This window comes from Dermochelys coriacea, chromosome 12 (assembly GCF_009764565.3).
Source record: "Dermochelys coriacea isolate rDerCor1 chromosome 12, rDerCor1.pri.v4, whole genome shotgun sequence".
NCBI classification, from domain to species: Eukaryota; Metazoa; Chordata; order Testudines; family Dermochelyidae; genus Dermochelys; species Dermochelys coriacea.
Window position 1 is genome coordinate 23,824,744 of NC_050079.1, and position 13,265 is coordinate 23,838,008.

General features: G+C 42.5%; 1 protein-coding gene and 1 non-coding gene across 2 annotated transcripts in view; both read left to right on the forward strand.

Moving 5' to 3' along the window:
- Window positions 1–6,406, forward strand: part of WDR88 (WD repeat domain 88) — a 40,803-nt gene extending 34,397 nt beyond the window's left edge. The window contains exons 8-11 of the mRNA XM_038368605.2: window positions 1,052–1,134; window positions 4,540–4,608; window positions 5,069–5,161; window positions 6,119–6,406. Coding sequence (XP_038224533.1) covers window positions 1,052–1,134; window positions 4,540–4,608; window positions 5,069–5,161; window positions 6,119–6,256 — 383 coding nt within the window. The 3' untranslated portion in view covers window positions 6,257–6,406. The remainder of the gene's footprint in view (window positions 1–1,051; window positions 1,135–4,539; window positions 4,609–5,068; window positions 5,162–6,118) is intronic.
- A 4,923-nt stretch (window positions 6,407–11,329) lies between these two features.
- TRNAT-AGU lies at window positions 11,330–11,403 on the forward strand. Its single transcript has one exon. It is a non-coding gene; the product is annotated as a tRNA-Thr (tRNA).
- The last annotated feature ends 1,862 nt before the right edge of the window (window positions 11,404–13,265 follow it).

Consider the following 13,265-nt stretch of genomic DNA (forward strand, 5'->3'; position numbering starts at 1 on the left):
TCAGCCATAAAAATGTTGGCATACTGTGGGTCCATGTGGGTACCCATCGCAGTGCCGCTGATTTGAAGGTATACATTGTCCCCAAATGTGAAATAGTTATGGGTGAGGACAAAGTCACAAAAGTTCAGCCACCAGGTTAGCCGTGACATGATCGGGGATACTGTTCCTGATGGCTTGTAGTCCATCTTTGTGTGGAATGTTGGTGTAGAGGGCTTCTACATCCATAGTGGCCAGGATGGTGTTTTTAGGAAGATCACTGATGGACTGTAGTTTCCTCAGGAAGTCAGTGGTGTCTCGAAGATAGCTGGGAGTGCTGGTAGCGTAGTGCCTGAGGAATGAGTCTACATAGCCAGACAATCCTGCTGTCAGGGTGCCAATAACTGAGATGATGAAGTGAGCTGTAGCTCACGAAAGCTTATGCTCAAATAAATTTGTTAGTCTCTAAGGTGCCACAAGTACTCCTTTTCTTTTTTGCGAATACAGACTAACACGGCTGCTACTCTGAAGAAAGTTTTCTTGACACTTTCTTGACATTTTCCCACTATTTCTGTCCCATGTTAGAAGAATATACTCTATTTGGAGTCAAGGAAATAAATTTACCTCAGGAAAGGTTTTGGAGAAGCTCCTAGTGAATGAAGTGTATTTTAACCACTGGTTCTTAACTGCTGCAAGTACTAAACGTACCAGTAAAAGAAAAGCTATAGTAATGAGTAAATGTGATTGTTTCGCTAGCCAAAACTTAGTAATTTTACAAATAACTTTTTGCTATTTTAACTTTTTTTAAATAATATGTCTCATCAAATTTCATGTCATCAGCATTTTCTTTTACTTTGTATGCTTCGTTGTATTTTTGATAACTGAATTTTATGCCTATGTTTATACTCATTAAAAAAATTCTTGGACTTTCATTACCTTGCTAGAGCATACCTAATACTAGTGCATTATTTAAATTCTGTTAACAGTCTGACCCAAGTCTGTATGGAGCTTGTTCTTTTAGTCTGTATAAAAAAAAACCCCAGAGAAATAATATGGCATCTAATTTGTATTTTAGCATCTCTTGTAGTGTCTGGAGCATATGACAAAACTATAGCTCTGTGGGATGCAGGAGCAGGATATAAAAAGCTAGCATTAAAGGTACTAAATTCCTATTTGCTCACTAGTTTAGTGAGAAGCTATACAAATCTACAGCTAGTATGAGTATTGTATATCTCTTTACATTAACTGATGTATGTGTCTTTTTCTGTCTCTTCCCCCCACCCTAACCCTCATAGAAATAGACAAGAATCTGTCATGTACTGTATGTGACTTTAATTTCTTGGGGATAACATATTCTTTTATAATTACCGGCAAGGCTGTTTTCTTTGTCAGATGTGTTATTAACATACTACTAGATTTCTATCTTAATGCATCAGCTGTGATATAAATGCATTGTGTAGAACAGCATATTTACCATGGAAGATCATGACTTCCCCTAGTAAGAGACTGGTCAATGTGTGTATGAATTTAAAAATGCAACACGCCTTTGTAAGTATGTATGTATCCATATAATATAATGGTCTACATTAAAAAAAAGGTTAAGGTCACAAAGGAGATGCACTCAAAAATTAGGAAATGCCAAAGTTAAGGTTGTCCATTCAACTTTTACTCTGCCCCTACGTTCATATGTATTATCATACATCTTTAGTTACAGGTTCATGATCAACCACTCTCTTATTCAGTGTTCGGGGTAGATGGTGCTTAGTAAATGAGGCAGCTCCCAGCTGGGTGATACTTACTTTATCCTTATCGCTCAGTGTTAGCCCTTGTTCCTCATTCACTACATACAGTATGACTGCCTCATACCTGAGGGAACAAGGTGGTACATCTGTGGAGGAAGCACATTATGGTACATAGGAGCTAGTAAGTTTAGGACTTTATGGTACAAATTTTCAAAGGCACTCCAAAATGTACCATTAAAATTTTATTATTTACTTGAAATGATCAGATATTAACTGTGGACATGATGGATTTTACCTTTTAAGAGTACAACTCTTAATTTCATGCTCTGACATGGTGTCCTTAATCCAGTTTTGGTGACATTAAGATTGGTCTGCTGCCATGTGCTGTACATTGACTACCAAAGAAATACAGGTTTCAGAGTAGCAGTCGTGTTAGTCTGTATTCGCAAAAAAGAAAAGGAGTACTTGTGGCACCTTAGAGACTAACAAATTTATTTGAGCATAAGCTTTCGTGAGCTTTCAATATGAAAGCTTATGCTCAAATAAATTTGTTAGTCTCTAAGGTCACAAGTACCACAAGTACTCCTTTTCTTTTTTGCAAAGAAATACACTCATTGCCTGTAGCAAGTATAGAATACAGTAGCTGCACAGTTACTGTGGGAGGACAGAGAGATTCAGGTATCTGTTGCTCTGGTCCCTGCAGTTTGCTGACTGGCTGGTGCAAGAACTGAGTTTAAGGTTTTATTTTGAATGGTTAGCTGTATCATTTTCAAAAGGATTCAGAGATAGTGACTGAAACTTACAGGTGCCCTCCTTGTACTTGGGTTCCCACTTTGGAACTGTAAATGAGAAAAGATCAATATTATAAATCTGAATAAAATTCTGAAGCCAAAAACATCAGTGAAATACCTTCGTTGCTGAAAAAGACATTTAACTAAAATATTTACCTTCAGAACTTTGTTTCTTCAGTCCCACTCTTTGTTACTCTCACTTAGAACTGACTCTTTGGTTTTAAAGAACTCACTTTGAACCCAGAATCTAAAATAAGAATTATCCTTATTGCAAGTGACTGGTTGTGGAAGAGAGCTTGAGAGCACCGATTATCATCGCCACGAGGACAGACTGCTTTTGATATGGAAGATACTGTTATGCTCTAGAAGAGTATGATTCAATAAGTCAGTCACTTCCAATATGAATTAGGTATCTGATATTAGTGTCCAATGCATGTAGGTTTTAAAACCTTTCAGTAGATCCTAGCAGTGAATTTAGAATATTAGTGGTGTTGACAATAAGGCTATTTTTTTGTACCTCTGGTATGCTTATAATCCCATCTTTTCAAATTTGTATGTGTAACGTGCTTGTATTATTTACACATGCAGTTACTTTGACTGTATGCACAATAATAGTAATTTTACATGTAATTTTGTAAAGTTCGGCCACAATATGCATAAAGTTGGGCCATAAGATTGGTTTGATGGATGTTGGGTAAAAATTCATTGAAGCTGGTGGGTGCGATAGCTGCCATTCATTCAGGATAAATGCAAGGAACAGTTAAGCTCCTTTTTGGAGTAAGATAGTTGAAACAATAGGAGAACCACCCCAAAACACAGGTCACATGCAAGGCTAGTCAGGAACTGAGCTACGTGGGAGGAGGGTATGTGGGAGAAGTGTGGGTCTCTGGGTATTGTTTGATGGAGATGTGCACATCTGTGGGCAGAAGCAGGCAGAGAGAAGCAGCCAAAAAGCCAACCAAACAGCAAGAAAAGCCCTGGAAATGTGGCTGGGAAAGAAAGCAAGGAGAGGAAGTTTACTGGGCAGAGTGCAAGCTGAAAAGAAGCTTTGAACTCTGAGCAAAGAAACTGCCTCCTGTTGTTTGATACCCACTGTGTTCAAGGAAACAAGAACTTTGTGGACATGCTTTGTAAATGAAAAGGATTGCATCCAAGAAATACATGACTCTAAAATGGCAAATTTGCCATATATCCTATTAAATACGTCTTTGCCTTTCTCCCTGTATGTTGGAAAATATTAATGCGTTTCTTTCTGATAAACATTAATGCATACTTTTCATATGTGAAGTTTGTCTATCAAAATGAAAAACATCCTTTTTTGAACTCTAGGAGTTTTCTCATTAATTCTATTAATTTTTTAATAAATTCACTGTGTGAGTTACTTCTTCATTTTTGATTTTAGCTTGATTCTCTTCTTGTGGTAGCAGACCTAATGGTGCTCTCACAAATCTCCATGCATGCTCAGTGATCAGTTGTGCAGCAGCAAGAAGGCCCAGCCCACCCAATGCAACTGCCTGCCTTCTGAATCATCTCCCTTCCCTTGAAGTGAGGAAAGGCTCAAAGCTCTCCCCCTTCTTGTCACCTGACCCACATCTTCAAATTGCTCTGCGTTGTGTGCACTAGAAAACAACTCTTTCCCTGTCTTCTTCCCTCCCTCCCTCTCTCTCTCTCTCTATATTTAGCTAAATTATTTAAAAATGTAGAAAGGAAAACACACAAACAAACAATCACACACACACAAGGAGGACTGGAACTAAAAATAACTACCACACTAGCTGCCAGCACTGCACCCATCAGAACTACAATTCTAACTGAGATGCTGCTGTTACACAAACCACAGATAGCGGATCAGGCCGTGTCAAGTATACGCAGAAAAAGATTAACCTGATAGCAGCTGTTCTGACCAGGGATGAGTGAGCATGCACAGAGATTTTGCTTAATGTAGGAAGGGCTGCCCGAATGGATTTGTGGTGAAGACAGCAATTTATTTTATTATAAAAGTAATAAAGTTACAATTTTCTTTGCTCCAGGGCCATGGAGACTGGGTGATGGATGTTGCAATTAGCAACAACAAGAAATGGATCCTTTCTTCCTCAAAGGTAACAACTAACTTACAGATGTGGTATAGGAAACTAATTTGGAAACAGATTTCACCGTGTATTTCAATATTTATTTTAGAAAAATTATAATTGAATGTAACAGTTAACCCAGACAGTCTTTCATTTGTAGTTTTACAATCAGTTAAAAAGCAATTACAGAAAATATTAAAAGGAACTTTATATGTAGGTGTACATGTTTGGTGTGACCCATAAACTCAGTTTCTAAGATTACTAAATATTTGTGGTGAGTAAAACAATTATTTGTTTTCAAAGTAATGACAGTTTTAAAAATAATGCCCATCTCTTATCCAAGAAATTTTCCTGGCTTATAAGTAGAGTTATTTGTGCTTTGTGCAACTGATGAGGCCTTTATCCATTGGACAAATACTGTAGCTTGCTATGGTGCTTGACCAATGATAACATATAAATACATGTCCTAATTGTTCTTTCTGACTTTTAGGATGCTACTTTGAGATTATGGAACATTGAAAAGGCTGATCATGTTCCTGTGGCAATAGAAAGCAGAAATACAAGACGCTCAAAAATAGTTCAAGTAAGCATTATGTGGAGTTACAGCTGATGGTCTCCAAGCCCTTATAGTCTCCAAGTTACATCTCACTCTGTTCAAAACCAAAATATGAATGGCTGAAAGGACATTGTCAACAAGATTGCTGGTTCAAACATTGATTTACCTTATTTTTGTCTTCTGTTCACAAAATTCATGTAATTATTTATATGTGATTGGGGGAGGGAGAAGAGTAAGGAATTTCAAAATAAATGCATCAATGCTTTTCTTTGGGTTTTTTTTTTAAAGTATTTGGTAAGGATGCAGAAGTCCATGGACAGATGCCATTGTATTTTTAGAAATAATAGTAAACCAAATTAATTTTTTTTAAATAAAAAAAATCCTTTGGCTTCCAAACCTGATGCTTAGTAGTGTGATTGGCTGCATATTTAGCAATACTACTGGCCTCAGGCAGTGGTATTCATGCACTCAGGGACATTTATGACTCCCCAATAAACAAAACAAATATTGAGTTTACAAAAGAAGGAAGAGAAAAGGTATGAAATCACTACCAGAGGTTAAGAGGAGGGGGAAAAAGAGAAATTTTGATGACATTTCAGTTTTAATTCCGATTAAACAATTTGTTCTAAGCCGTGTGAGATTGGGAAAGGAACCTCATCTTTATTTGTTTTGTAAAACCCATCACACCTCCAGTGCTGTATAAACTAATAATAATAAATTTGCTAAGGCAATATCACAAACTACAAAAAGATACTGGTAAGTTTAGGAAAGCTTCCTGCACAATGACTGAATGGGCCTGATTTTTCAAGAGTATTGAGCACACACTGCACCATTTGAAGCTAATAAGAGCTACAAGTGCTCAGCATCTCTGAAAATCAGGGCTGCATATTTATAGTTGAGCAACAGTTGTAAGATAATTCATGTCTGGCACATATGATTAACTAACATCCTTTTTGTTGTTTTTTAATGTTACATTTACATCAGTGTGAAGAATGTGAAAAACCTTTCTCACTCCTACAGTGTGATGACTCTGAAGTGGTAACCAAGTGTGTATTCTGTCGACTGGCTTCTCCTTCGAGAAATATTTTGTCATTACCACCCATTGTAGCACCTGATCTCTAAATTCTTCCCAACAGACTATTTGTGCAAATACATTTGTGTTTTTAAGCATATGCCTATACCTAATTGTGATTATCAGTATATTTTATTGCATGTACATACAGAGCCAAGGATTTCCTCCATATTTCTGTGCCATACACTAATATCTATGTTTTCCACCAAATGCATCCGATGAAGTGAGCTGTAGCTCACGAAAGCTCATGCTCTAATAAATTTGTTAGTCTCTAAGGTGCCACAAGTACTCCTTTTCTTTTTAATTAATATGAGATTAGTGTTTCAAGATGTGGGGGCCTCATTCACCAAAAACATGTTTCAGCAGATTATATTATTTTAAAAAGGATTTATAAGGAGAAAAATATATTGTACCTGGATATGTAGTAGTCTGGAATGTAGTTAAGCTATGAAATAAATGGAAATCTATTATAGGTCTTTCTTTTTTAAGCCATGTGAATTGTGTAGCGTTGGTAGCTACAGTTGCACTTGATTCCAAGGTGAAAAGAAAATGATTTTTTAAGAAATAGTATGCTTATCCAGATGTACTGTTTTGAATAAAACATGAGGTGACAAGTTGTAACATATCCCAAGACCAAATATCATTGGTTTGCAGTAAAAAGTTGAAAAAATGCAGTTTGTATGGTGCTGGAATTATTTTTGCAGAATACATAAAATGTGTCTGTATTATTGTTGGAATAATTACCCTTAAATATGAATAATAATACTGAACTAATTTCTGCATGTTTGAAAATAATCTCAGTTTAATTAAATAATATTCTTATAATATTTGAATTAGGAATGTCCTTTATTTGCTCTTCCTGTCCCATTTAGCTGAAAAAATCAAAGCGCTAAGATTTTCCATTGAGGGAGCAAAACCAATTATTCTATAGAGGGTTATTTTTGTGTATAAATAGTGTGACATTCAGAGATGAATAGGTTAGAAATTTTCTTTTGAAAGGGTCTTTTATTTCCCAAATTAATAAAGACAAGTCAAACTGATACTTTGCTGTCGGAAACTTAAGTCTTATTAAATCAGTTTGTATTTTACTGCTTATTTGACAAAATCAGTTTGATAGACCAAGACAAAGAATAGAGAGAACAGGAAATTCTACAACTATATCATAGACCAGTGCTTCTCAACCAGGGTTCCGGGGTCCCCTGGCGGGCCGCAAGCAGATTTCAGGGGGGTCTGCCAAGCAGGACCATCATTAGACTTGTAGGGGCCCAGGGCAGAAAGCCAAAGCCTGAGCAATGTAGCTTCGCAGGGGCCCCAGTGCATGGGACCCCAGGGAATTACTCTGCTTGCTACCCCCTAATGCTGGTCCTGGCTTTTATATGCAGAAAAACAGTTGTAACAAAGGTGGGCAGTGAACATAAGACCATAAGAACGGCCATACTGGATCAGACCAAAGGTCCATCTAGCCCTATATCCTGTCTTCTGATAGTGGCCAATGCCAGGTGCCTCAGTAGAGTTTTTATTGCATGGTCGGGGAGGGGGGGGCTTCAGAAAGAAAAAGGTTGAGAACCCCTGTCATAGACCATTTAAACGAGTTAAGTGCTTGGGAATATATAACTTATTTTAGGCCTGATTTATAAGGTAGGGCATTCAAGAGTTACATAACAAACTTGTTGGATGAATAAAGGCTCAAGAACTCCCCAAAACTATCTACTGTGTCCCTTTTAAGCTAGTAGCACCATTTGCACTGCTGCCTGACTTCCTATGTTTTTGCACTTTTCTGCAGGTAATTATGGCTGCTCTTGTGGGTCTGCTATAGGAGAAGGAAAGGCATACTGACATAGCCATGATTTGGTTATAAGTATGACCCTTGGATTCCTGGGAAATTGGCAAAGTGATCCCTGACTTTACAGTTGAGGAAACCGTAATTATACCCAATTCTGTAATCTGATCCATAACAGGAGGACCCTGACACTCCTACAGATCTGATTGCAGGACTGGAGCCACAGATTCAATAGCTGTTGTCATAAATATAAAGGGAAGGGTAAACACCTTTAAATCCCTCCTGGCCAGAGGAAAAACACTTTCACCTGTAAAGGGTTAAGAAGCTATGATAACCTCGCTGGCACCTGACCAAAATGACCAATGAGGAGACAAGATACTTTCAAAGCTGGAGGGGGGGAACAAAGGGTCCTCTCTGTCTCTGTGTGTTGCTTTTACCAGAACCAGAGCAGGAATGCAGGTCAGAACTCCTGTAAAGAGTTAGTAAGCAATCTAGTTAGATATGCATTAGATTCTGTTTTGTTTAAATGGCTGATAAAATAAGTTGTGCTGAATGGAATGTATATTCCTGTTTTTGTATCTTTTTGTAACTTAAGGTTTTGCCTAGAGGGATTCTCTATGTTTTGAATCTGATTACCCTGTAAGGTATTTACCATCCTGAATTTGCAGAGGTGATTCTTTTACTTTTTCTTTAATTAAAATTCTTCTTTTAAGAACAGGGTTGCTTTTTTCATTGTTTTTAAGATCCAAGGGTTTGGGTCTGTGTTCACCTATGCAAATTGGTGAGGATTTTTATCAAGCCTTCCCCAGGAAAGGGGGTGTAGTGCTTGGGGGGATATTTTGGGGGGGAGACGTTTCCAAGTGGGCACTTCCCCTGTTCTTTGTGTAACACTCTGGTAGTGGCAGCTTTTAACCTAAGATGGTAAGAATAAGCTTAGGGGGTCTTTCATGCAGGTCCCCACATCTGTACCCTAGAGTTCAGAGTGGGGAAGGAACCTTGAGAGCTGTTGATTTTATTTTTAAAGTCATCAGTTTGCTTGGCATAGTATGAAACAGAGCATTTGCCCCAAGAAGCTAACAGTATAAAGGCTTAGCTCCCTGAGAGAGGAATTCCCAATGTTGTCTGTGAACATTCTGCAGGTGGAGGGCTTACCAGGCCTGAATCTAAATTAGAAAAAAATAATTTAAATTATATGTGTCTTGTGTATCTCAGGGCTTGTCTACACAACCTGGGCAGCAATCGATCCAGCAGGGATCGATTTATCGCAACTAGTATAGACGCAATAAATCGACCACTGAGCACTCTCCCGTCGACTCTGGTATTCCACCAGAACGAGAAGCGCAAGCAGAGACGACAGGAGAGCATCAGCTGTCGACTTACCACAGTGAAGACACCGCGGTAAGTAGATCTAAGTATGTCGACTTCAGCTACGCTATTCATGTAGCTAAAATTGCGTATCTTAGATTGACCCTGCGTGGTAGTGTAGACAAGCCCTCTGTGAGCTGCATGTATGGACAGGTCAACACTACAGCGGGGAATGATGCTCTAAGATTGATCCATGGTGGTCGATTTAGCGGGTCTAGTCAACCCCTGTACTCTATCCTGGATGAGAAGAGTAAAGTAAATCTCCCGTCGGCCTCCTGTGTTGTAGACCCTCCGGTAACGCAACCTAAGGTACGTTGACTCCAGCTACGTTATTCACTTAGTTGGAGTTGTGTAGTGTAGGTTGATTTATCACGGTAGTGTAGACATAGCCTATGTCTGCGACCTGCCAACCTGCTGTTGTGACTCTGGCTCCATAGCTATGCTGTTATATCCGCGTAGCATAGATAGGGTTGCCAACTTTCTAATCGCTGAAAACTGAACACCTCTGCCCCGCCCCTTCTCCGAGGCCCTACCTCTGCCCTGCCCCATTCCGAGGCCCTGCCCCTGCTCACTCCATCCCCCCTCCCTCCGTCGCTTGCTCTCCCCCACCCTCACTCACTCACTTTCACTGGTCTGGGGTCAAGGGGTTTGGTGTGCGGGGGGGGTTGGGGTTGGGGTGCGGGCTCGGGAAGGGAGTTTGGGTGTGTGAGGGGGTGAGGGGTGCGAGCTCTGGGTGGTGCTTACCTCAGGTGGCTGCTAGGAAATGGTTGGCATGTCCCTCCAGCTCCTAGGCATGGGGTGGGGGCCATGGGGGCTCTGCACACTGCCCCGTCTCAAGTGCCACCCCTACATGTAGGAGTCAGAGGGACATGCCGGTACTACACCGGCTGCTTCCTGGGAGTCGCACAGAACCGGGTAGGGACCCTGCAAGCCCTGCATCACCGGACTTTTATTGGTGCTGACCGGAGCTGCCAGGGTCCCCTATCTGACCGGATGTTCCAGTCAAAAACTGGACACCTGTCAACTTTAAGCGTAAATGCAGTCTCCAGTGACAGAAGGGCTTTTCTGTCACTGTTGGAACACCAGTTCTCCAAGCAACAGTCTTGGTCAAGGGAAGCATTCTTCCAGCAACCGTACTGCATCAATGCCGGGGTTTGGGTTGGCATAGCTATGGGCTCAGCATACCTCCCACCCTCTCCAGTGGCTAAAGTGGTACGCCGTGCCACGCAGTCTGCCCCGAGAGAGAGATGGGGTGCTGCTGGCCAGCCCAGATTTGATTGGCAGGGAGACTTAGCACATGGGGTTGCCACACCACTCAAATTTGGTCCGGCTGCTGCTCCGGAGATGGGGGGCAGCCAGACCAAGCCGGACTGGCACTGTGACACTGTGCGCCAGGTCCCAACACCACTGGGCTTTGTGTGGGGTTGCAACCAGGCATGTGGGGAGGCCCAGGGCAACTGCCCCTTTCGTCTCCTCTCCTCAAGCGCGTGGCCCTGAAGGTGGGAAATGTTCTGGTTCAGCCAGGCCAGTGGCTTGAGGGTGCAGGTCAAAGCCGTACAGCCCCACGAAACCCAGGCCGGCCCTAGGTCTGCTACGCTGCTTGGCGGTGGCTTTCTCACCCCCCGAATGCCTTAGCTAGGGTGGCCTACATGTTAGGTGCACGGCAGCCCTGGGCGGCAAGGGCAAGGTGCACCCCCCCCCCCGGCTCTTTGAGGGTTGGGGTGGGTGCCTCTGCCAGGCTAGGAGAGGGGCTGAGAGCAGCGTGAGGCCCCCACCTCTCCCGCTGTTCGGGGTGCCGCTGAGGCGTGGGGATGGGAGCGAGCGCAGCATTGTGCAGCGGGCGCGCAGCACCGCTAGGGGTATTGGGGGTGTCGCTTGCACCCCAGCCCCACGCGGTCCGTGCACCCACCTCCCTTTGTGTGCGGAGAGCGGCTGCCGAGCCATGGATGGGGCCGCCTCGCCGCCCAAAAGAGTAGCTGGCGCCGTGGCTTAGTTGGTTAAAGCGCCTGTCTAGTAAACAGGAGATCCTGGGTTCGAATCCCAGCGGTGCCTACGCGGGCCGGACCCCGTTTTGCCCCGGGTTATTTTTATCCCTGCTCCCTCCTTGTCCTGCAGGGCGGGGGCTCATAGCGGAGCCACGGCTGCCAGCGGTTCAGCCTCAGCAGGAGTCGCCGCCGCCCATGGAGCCGGATCTCCCCCTCCCCCTTCCGGAGCCAGCGGCCTCCCTGCCCGCAGCCATGATCCCCGCACCCCGGCCGCGGCCCCTGCGCCGCTTCGCAGAGCCCTGCGGTGCTTGGCCCCTGCCGCGCTGCGCCCCGCGTCCCGCCTACTGCCCTGTCCCCTCCCTGCCACCCGCCTGCTGCGCTGCGGCACCCGGTGTCTAGTTCCCTGCTTTGTGCCGGCTGTACCCAGCCTGCCTGACACACTGCCCCGCCTCCACGCCCAGTGACCTCCGTGTTTCACACCTTCAGCTCTACCTGGTGTCCTGTCCTGCAACCCCCCATCCTTCCCTGTGCTCTCGTCACTGCTCGGCACCCACAGTGCTGCGCACCCTGACCTATCTGTTGCTTGCCTTACACCGGGAAACCTTGGCACCCTGCCCTGCAAGTTGCATGCTCAGTTCTTACGGTGCCCTGCCCTGCCCTCTGCCTGCCCTGCCCTGCCCTCCCTTCACACAAGGCAGAAGCAGGTAGCCCCAATACACGAGATGAAATCTTTCCCCACGCTGCTGGGGCTACTGCTTTTCCAGCTTCTCTCCTTGGGGTGGGCTCTACGGAGTCCTCACAAGACTGATTACGCTAGAGAGGAGATCCAGCTACTGCTGAACATACACAACTGTAGTCAGAAGATGGATGCTCTAGCTGCCAGTGTGCTCAGGCTGGTAGGTAGCTGCTCTCCGGGAAGCTCTTGTCCCACCAATAGCTCCATCCTTTACAGGAGAACGAGCTAATGCATTCACTAGCAGAAAGTCAGTAGGGAAGTGAGCTGTAGCTCACGAAAGCTTATGCTCTAATAAATTTGTTAGTCTCTAAGGTGCCACAAGTCCTCCTTTTCTTTTTGAGAAAGTCAGTAGTGGAGGTTCTTCAGTATTTATTGGTTTGTACCAGTGGGCTTATTTTAACCATTCTAAGGATCTGTAACCGAACTGTACCTTAAGAAGTTGACAAGTTTAGAGAGTATGATATGATCCCTTTTTTTTGGTCAAATAAAAAAAAGACATTTTAGCATACTAAATTTAGCTGATGTGTTTTATATGCCCTGAACTTAATACTTCTCTAATTGTTTGTTTGAACAAGAGATACTAAGCTTCTCTTTTGATTGGAAGAGTAAGGTTCAGAAAAAAAAGACAGAAAGAAAAGTTACCTCTGTACACTGCTTCCCAGATTGCCTTTAATGAGGCGAGAGGTTGTCTAAATGAGTTAACGGGTTTTCTTTGTTTATTGCCATTTCAGTAATTTCAAAGCAGCATGTATTATTAAATGCATCAATTTTACATCAAATGGGTAATGGATAGAAAGTGGTTACTTATTATTTATGGTGCATGTTATACATTACTCTGGGTCATTGCCAACCTGAGGATGATTAATAGTCGGGATTTAATATTTCAATATGGTGTTTTCTACTAGGCAGTTTATTTAACAACAGACTTACAATACCTATCACCATTTTTCTTGTCCTATAGAATATTGAGTTGACCCATGTTGCTGTAATTGAAGTTATACCAAGTAATTGGTTATTTTTATATTTTGAAAAGTATCTTCTCATAGTAGGTTTAATCAATATTTTAGAATGTTTAAACAAGTGCTTTAGAGATAGCTAAAGTGCGTGTTAGTTTGAATCAAACTGAAGGACAATCATACGTATTTACTGTAAAGGCTTAGAGTGTCTAGTCCATGTTTAATGTTAAATAAGTT